The 7,707-nt window shown below is 49.0% G+C and overlaps 1 protein-coding gene across 1 annotated transcript in view; it reads left to right on the plus strand.

Moving 5' to 3' along the window:
• Positions 1-1,477: 1,477 nt before the first annotated feature.
• The window catches only part of MAGED1 (MAGE family member D1), a 7,491-nt gene continuing 1,261 nt past the window's right edge, over positions 1,478-7,707 (plus strand). The window contains exons 1-11 of the mRNA XM_012813654.2: positions 1,478-1,591; positions 2,093-2,166; positions 2,896-3,615; positions 4,266-4,934; positions 5,054-5,117; positions 5,314-5,393; positions 5,511-5,602; positions 5,818-5,897; positions 5,989-6,031; positions 6,289-6,351; positions 6,921-7,035. Of these exons, the coding sequence (XP_012669108.1) occupies positions 2,122-2,166; positions 2,896-3,615; positions 4,266-4,934; positions 5,054-5,117; positions 5,314-5,393; positions 5,511-5,602; positions 5,818-5,897; positions 5,989-6,031; positions 6,289-6,351; positions 6,921-7,035 (1,971 nt within the window). The 5' untranslated portion in view covers positions 1,478-1,591; positions 2,093-2,121. The remainder of the gene's footprint in view (positions 1,592-2,092; positions 2,167-2,895; positions 3,616-4,265; positions 4,935-5,053; positions 5,118-5,313; positions 5,394-5,510; positions 5,603-5,817; positions 5,898-5,988; positions 6,032-6,288; positions 6,352-6,920; positions 7,036-7,707) is intronic.

A 7,707-nucleotide genomic window follows, 5' to 3' on the forward strand; every position in this document is an offset into this window, starting at 1 on the left:
CAGTTTAAGGCCACAGCTGCCCCAGGCCCTGGAGTGAACCAGCTTGTCAAGGCTCAGGCACACAGGTGCCTGATTGTCCTGACCACTCCAGTGGGCACTAAGAAGACTTCAGGGGCAGCATGATTGTGTCACTTACAGGGAAGAGATCTGATAGTTGAAGCGGAGGGTGGACTCCAAGAAGCAATTCCCAAACTGGAATGGACCCACATAGAGCAGGCAGGAGGTGGGTTGGGACCTCTGTGTCCTCCTGAGTGCATAGCATGTGCTTCCTAGTTCTAGGAGCTAGCCCTCTTAGAACACAAATCTTCCTTGTTTGGGACAGATATGGAGGTAGGGGAGTCTGTAGCCCAAATGAAGGGAGGTGGGTGGTTCCTTAGTCCTCAGGCCAGCACTAGCAGAATGTGGGCTTTGGAGTCAGGAGGAAAGACCCAGCCTCAAATTTTGCACTTTCTGTTAACTGGCTTTATAGTCTAGTTCATGCAATATGTCTGTACCTCGGTGTCCTGATAAATAAAATAGGGTGCTGACATCAACTCCCAGGGCTGCTATAGGAGACAGACAAACCCCAGAACAGATCCTGCTGTGATGTATGTGCCATGCTCTTCCCCCCCCCCTTCGCCCCCAAACACACATACAAAATGAGTCTATGGCTAAAGCTGCAAAGAGAACAGGGAAGAAGCAAATCTTCTGAGTCTGGAATCTAGTGAGAGGGAGGGAATCATATATAGCCAAGTAGCAGGCACAGACTTAACTACTATTTCCAATAGTGTATTCTCTCTGGCCATTCCCTTTTCTGGATCCCAAAGTAGATGAGCTCTCAGCCGCCTAACAGGGGTCCTCAAACTTTTTAAACAGGGGGCCAGTTCACTGTCCCTCAGATCGCTGGAGGGCCAGTCTGCGGACCCCAGGAGGAGTCGGCTGCTAAGCAGGACAGGCAGCAGCAAAAACACCCGGTGGGCCAGATAAAGTCCTAGGCGGGCGCACGTAGCCCGCAGGCCGTAGTTTGAGGACGCCTGGCCTAGTACTTGTTGCAGTTAGAGACCCCACACAGAGACCTCCTCAATAGTGACCCTAAGCGGTGGTGAGCAAGGGGGTGGTGATGATGCCTGCCGACCTGACAGGAAGGGACTTGAATAGGGGAAAAAGAGAATAGAGACGCATTGCGGAAAAGGTAGGGGACCCGTGTGGGGGGCAAGGGGTGGGACCAAGAGACATAGCACCTCTGTTGGAGGAGGGGGTGTAGAGCAAGGGGCGGGATCGCTGTACATTATCAACCGGGTTGGTGGTGGGGCGAAGTGTTGGCGAAGGGGCGGTACTGCCTCCTAGTGCACTTGCGCATCACGGCTTTCAGGCTGAAGCTTTTGTTGGATAAGTAGGCGGGGCTTTTTATTGTTTGCGCATGCGCACAGACGTCCCGAGTCGGTGGGTGGTATATTAGGCGAAGAGGCGGGGTCGCCCAAGCTGCCGCGCTGGCATTTTCTCCTGGACAAGGAGAGAGTGCGGTTGCTGAGAGTCCAGCACAGCAATCCTGATCCTCTGAGTCGTGAAGAAGTGAGGCAACGAGGGGGTTGGGGTTGGGGCCTGAGGCAAGGTGAGAATTAGCCCCCAGACAGGGCATCTGCCCCCTGGTGTGGGCCTCCAATTTTTTATCCCGATCCTTTTACCCTGGATTCTGAATCCCCTTCCACTCCCCTTCACATCCCCCTCCTGATCCTTCCTGATTCAGAAACCCTGTCCGATCCTTTTATCGTTTGAAATCCTCACAGATCTGTACTGTTATACAATTGTTGCTGATTCAAAATCTCCTTGCACCTCCTCAAATGCGAATTCCAACCCAACCCTCCCTCTGGTTCAGAACTCTCATCTGCCTCCCAAACCCCGATATGAAGCTTCTTCCTGTCAGTAGCTCCTCATAATTCAAAACCGCCATTTAGACGCCCATTCATTTTCCCGCTTGGATCGGGCAGTTCCCCCTCACATTCAGCACCTCATCCGCCCCCACAATCAAACCACACACACCTCCCCTCCCAATTCAGCCCTTCGTGTTTGCCCTTTGTGATACAACGCCTAGCCCCTCTCTCACAACCCCCAGGCTCTGCTCTTGCCAGAGGGACAGAAGCCATGGCTCAGAAAATGGACTGTGGTGCCGGCCTCCTCGGCTTCCAGGTGAGATCTCCGCTCCCCACCCCACCATTTCCCCAGCCGACAGTTTTTCTCCACTCTCCCAGGCCCCTTTGGTCTTACAAATGATTGAATCTTATTTTACCCTTTTTAGTGTCTAGACTCCATCATCTTTCTAATTCTCAACGTTTATTGAGAGGGGGAGGGGAGTCCCTTTTCAGCCATCGGTCCCTGCTCAGAGAGAGGGGAGACCCTGTTAGTAGTCAGGGCAATCTGCCCAGAGAATGCGGGTTGGATATGGAACCATTTTTTTTACACAGTCTTGACGCTTGCAGAGCGTCTATTGCCCCCTCCCCCAACCTCCTGCCTCCACCCTCCCTCTCTCCTGCATTCCCCACCCGGTGTGACTCCCCTTACTCTCCTCAACTCCTGAATGCCAGCGCCCTGAGCGCCCTTAGCTATTACCACACGCCTCCCCACTCTGCTCTAACCCCACTTCTCCTTCAGTCCCACCCCCTTCCTGTTCCTGCCGACTCCTCACACCGCTCCACCCCTCATTTTGACTCTGCTCCACTCCACCCCTACCACTTGTTTTGTACCCTTGGTAGCCTCTCTTCACCCTGGAGGGTCCCTTAGATCTCTACCTCAGCCTTCCTGTTTTTGCACCAGCCACCTCCCGCAGCAGAGGCAGGTCCCCTGCTACACTGCTCCCTCCCCTCTTCTGCTCCCACCTCAAAGGCTCAGAGATTTAATATATTCCCCCTGTATTTGCAGGCGGAGGCCTCTGTAGAAGACAGCACCTTGCTTATGCAGACCTTGATGGAGGCGATCCAGATCTCAGAGGCTCCACCTACTAACCAGGCCACAGCAGCTGCCAGCGGGCAGAATGCTAGTCCCCAGAGTTCACAGCCCCTAACTGCCAATGAGATGGCTGACATTCAGGTTTCAGCAGCTGCTGCTAGGCCTAAGACAGCCTTTAAAGCCCAGAATGCCACCACAAAAGGCCCTAATGGTGTCTATGATTTCTCTCAGGCTCCTAATATGAAGGACATGCCCAACACTCAATCCAAGGCAACCTTTAAACCCCAGAATGCCACCCCAAAGGGCCCAAATGCTGCCTATGATTTTTCCCAGGCAGCAACTACTGGTGAGTTAACTAACAAGTCTGAAATGGCCTTTAAGGCTCAGAGTGCCACTGCTAAGGTGGGCCCAAATGCCACTTACAATTTCTCTCAGTCTCTCAATGGCAATGAGATGGCCAACAACCAGCCTAAGGCAGCCTTCAAGGCTTGGAATGATACCACTAAGGCCCCAGTAGCTAACACCCAGACCCAAAATTTAGATCAGGCCAAAATGGCCACTTCCCAGGCTAATCTAGAATCAGACCCAGGTATCTCTGAACCTGATGGTGCAGCTGCACAGACATCAGCAGATGGTTCCCAGGCTCAGAATCTGGAGACCCGGACTATAATTCGAGGAAAGAGGACGCGTAAGGTGAGATCCCTACTGGATTCACTTTGCTTTGGGCTCTCTCCTTTCTTCTTTAAGGTTGTTTGTTTGTTCTAAACAAAACAATATATATAACTGTATTCACTTAGTCTATAGGGGATGTTGAGGAGAATGTTATTCCTGTCCTCTGAGTGTCCACAGACTGATGGGGAGACAATACATGGACACAAATAATATATGCAATTTATATGTAATCAAGTTTACATTTTTAATAGTAGCCACAAAGTGTTAGGTCTTGAGCTAGACACATTTACACAGGTTATCATTAAACCTCGAAGGTACCTCTTATCAGCTAGCTAGGTATCATAGTCCCAGTTTTACAGAGAAGGAAACTAAGTCCCGGAGAGGTGAAGTGACTTGAGTGATTTGTTCAGGGTGGTACAAGCAGAGCCAGTGGTGAACATAGGAAGAGGAAAAGCCTCAGGCCCCATCCTTGGGTTGCTCCTGGCCTGGTTCAGAGATGAAACTCCTGCCTGGAAGACAGTGAAAGACAAGCCCAGGACTCAGGGTGACCAGTGGCTAGTGGGTCAGGCTGTGACTACAGGTGAGGGCTTAGAGGGCCTTCCTGGAGTAGATAGGGTGAAGGCACAGAACCAACTGGTGACCCCAGACTTTTCTTCTCTCCAATGATGCAGATTAATAACTTGAATGTGGAAGAGAATAGCAGTGGGGATCAGAGACGGGCCCCACTGGCTGCAGGAACCTGGAGGTCTGCACCAGTTCCAGTGACCACTCAAAATCCACCTGGCCCACCCCCCAATGTGCTCTGGCAGACTCCACTGGTTTGGCAGAACCCTTCAGGCTGGCAAAACCAGACAGTTAGGCAGACCCCACCAGCACGCCAGAGCCCCCCAGCTAGGCAGACTCCACCAACCTGGCAGAACCCAGTTGCTTGGCATAACCCAGTGATCTGGCCAAACCCAGTAATCTGGCAGAACCCAGTAATCTGGCCGAACCCCATTGTCTGGCCTGGCCCAGTTGTCTGGCCGAACCCACTGGCCTGGCAGAATCCACCTGGATGGCAGACCCCATCTGGTTGGCAGACTCCGCCAGGATGGCAGGGCGCCCCAGACTGGCAAGGCCCTCCTGACTGGCCATTGCCACCTGATTGGCCATTGCCACCTGATTGGCCACTTCCCACTGACTGGCCACTCCCACCTGACTGGATACCTGCTGACTGGCCCATTCCACCTGACTGGCAGAACCTGCGCCCTTCGCCTAATCTGCGCCCCTCTCCCAACTCACGTGCCTCACAGAACCTGGGTGCTGCACAACCCCGAGATGTGGCCCTTCTTCAGGAAAGAGTAAGAGCTATATTTCCCCTATCACTTTACCCCGACTTGTTCTTTTGTCATCCTTCTGTTTATAATTCAACCAAGTTTTTTCCAAATATAATTTTAATCATTTCCTTTTTCCTTTCCAGGCAAATAAGTTGGTTAAGTACTTGATGCTTAAAGACTACACAAAGGTGCCCATCAAGCGCTCAGGTAAGCATCCCAGTGACTTCTCCCTAACCTTCTGCCCTGCCACTTGCCCATGCTCTATGGGCATCCCTTTGCTTATATGTTCCTCCCTCTTCTGTTCCCTCCCTTCCATGGCTGGCTCTTTCTTTTTTATTCCTGAGGACCCTGACTCTGCTACTCTGTGGCCCCCTTTCAGTTCAGATGTCCTTCTCTCCTACAGAAATGCTGAGAGATATCATCCGTGAATACACTGATGTTTATCCAGAAATCATTGAACGTGCATGCTTTGTCCTAGAGAAGGTAAGAAGGCAACCCTGAGGAATAGGAATGACTGGGAAAGTCTTGATTTTATGGGGTTTCTACTGAGAGTTTAGGGCAAGATTTTGTAATCATAGTCTTTTTTTCTTGCCCCTGTAGAAATTTGGGATTCAACTGAAAGAAATTGACAAGGAAGAACACCTGTACATTCTCATCAGTACCCCCGAATCCCTGGCTGGCATACTGGGAACGTAAGACGGGAAAGGAGGTGGAATGTGTCATCTTTTCAGTGGTGCTTTTTCTGGGAGTTCCAAGTAGTTCAGAGTCCAGGATCCAGGTCATGGGCAGTGCTGGGGCATAATTCTTCCTTAGCTTATGCATACTGGGGAGGGGAGGCTAGATGGGCAAGCTGGCTGAGGTCTCATGCAAATGGCTGCTAAAAATAAGTTTTTTTGTGCTTATGTAGGACCAAAGACACACCCAAGCTGGGTCTCCTCTTGGTGATTCTGGGTGTCATCTTTATGAACGGCAACCGAGCCAGTGAGGGTGAGTGGCTAGACCTGCAGCTGGGGATTGGCTCCAGCCTGGTTTCCATGCTCATTTTCCATCCCTTGTCTCCCTTTGCCTCCCATTACAGCTGTTCTCTGGGAGGCACTACGCAAGATGGGACTGCGTCCTGGGTATGATTGGGCTCTCTCATCTCTTGCCTGTTTGTATCATCCTTTGGCAACAGAGGATGGTCACAGGATTGCATTAACATGGTGGTCTGAGGGTTTTAGTTTGGGGAGGTTCGGAGCCCAAGGATGTGACCTGGGTGGATGGGTAAACAGTCCTGATTTCTCTGTCTCTTTTCTCATCTCTGACCTCTGTGCCTGAAACTTCTTTTCTTTGGGAAAAGTCATAGTGTCTGATTATGGCTTCCTTTTTTTATTATTAGGGTGAGACATCCCCTCCTTGGAGATCTGAGGAAACTTCTCACATATGAGTTTGTAAAGCAGAAGTAAGTGATGCCTCAAGGGTTTTTATTGGTCCTCATGATTTTTCCTGTGTGCTAGTTAGCCTTAGAAAGCCCTTTGAGCCCAAGCTCGTTTCTTACACTATGCCTGTACATACATACACATAAGCACACATGTACTCAGGAGAATGTATGGACATATACAGTACTCCTCGTGATTGAATTTTTCTGCAGTGTAGTTGTCTTGCCCCACAGCTGGGTGAGGCTGAGGCTTGTGCCCTGCAGCGTAAGCATCACAATGGGTCTATCTGTGGCTCATTGGCAAGATTAGAAGAACCTGGAGCTAGAGCAGGCAGAGAGGGTAAGATGATCCTTTCTGTGACCCTACACAAGCCTCCCCTGCAGCTTTAAGTGATTGCTTAAGTGCAGAAGCAGTGGAAGGCACAGGAATTCCAAGCTTGATGAGTAAAGGGTAAAACCCTGATTGTATTTAGGAATGAGCCTGGGGAGGAGTTGCTACCTGAAATATGATGTTTCAAAACATAGGATTATTTTGCATTAGTAGACTACCATTTTGCCTGAGTAGATAGACAAAAAGACTTTTGCTCTTTCAGATACCTGGACTACAGACGAGTGCCTAACAGCAACCCTCCTGAGTATGAGTTCCTCTGGGGCCTCCGTTCCTACCATGAGACTAGCAAGATGAAAGTGCTGAGATTCATTGCAGAGGTAATGGAGCTGCTCCAGATCTGTTAGGTCAAGGGATGAGGTGTTATTGGCTGGGAAAGGTCCAGAGCAGGAATGAGATCTTAGGTATGGCATGTGGTAGATGCCATATTACTGGTTGTATTTGTTGTTGTCGCTGTAATGTAACCTTAGTATGTTTTAGGTGCTTGATATTTATTTAATAATAATATGGATTTTGTTGATTTTTTCAGGTTTTTAAATATTTTTATTTTTTCCAAGATTAATGTATAATTGGCAAATAAAAGTTGTATATATTTATGGTTGTACAGTGTGATTTTTAAGGGTCTTTGTTTTTTCATTCATTTATTTTTCATTCAATAATAAAAATTATATTTATGGGATGCAATGATGTTTTGATAATATATATAGTAGAATGATTAAATTGAGTTAATTACCCACTAATTCATACATGTATTATTTTTTGATGGTGATAACATTTAAATATCTCTTAGCAATTTTCAAATGTACAGTACATTATTAACTATAGTTATCATGCTGTACAATAGATATCCAGAACTTATACTATCTAACTGAACCTTTGTACCCTCTAGCCAAATATCTTCCCATTCCCTGCCACCACCACCCCTGGCAACCACCATTCTACTCTTTGCTTCTATGAGTCTGACTTTATCTTCCCATTCCCTGCCACCACCA

The sequence above is a fragment of the Otolemur garnettii genome, unplaced genomic scaffold (genome assembly GCF_000181295.1).
Source record: "Otolemur garnettii isolate 467f Iridium unplaced genomic scaffold, OtoGar3 scaffold00287, whole genome shotgun sequence".
NCBI lineage: Eukaryota > Metazoa > Chordata > Mammalia > Primates > Galagidae > Otolemur > Otolemur garnettii.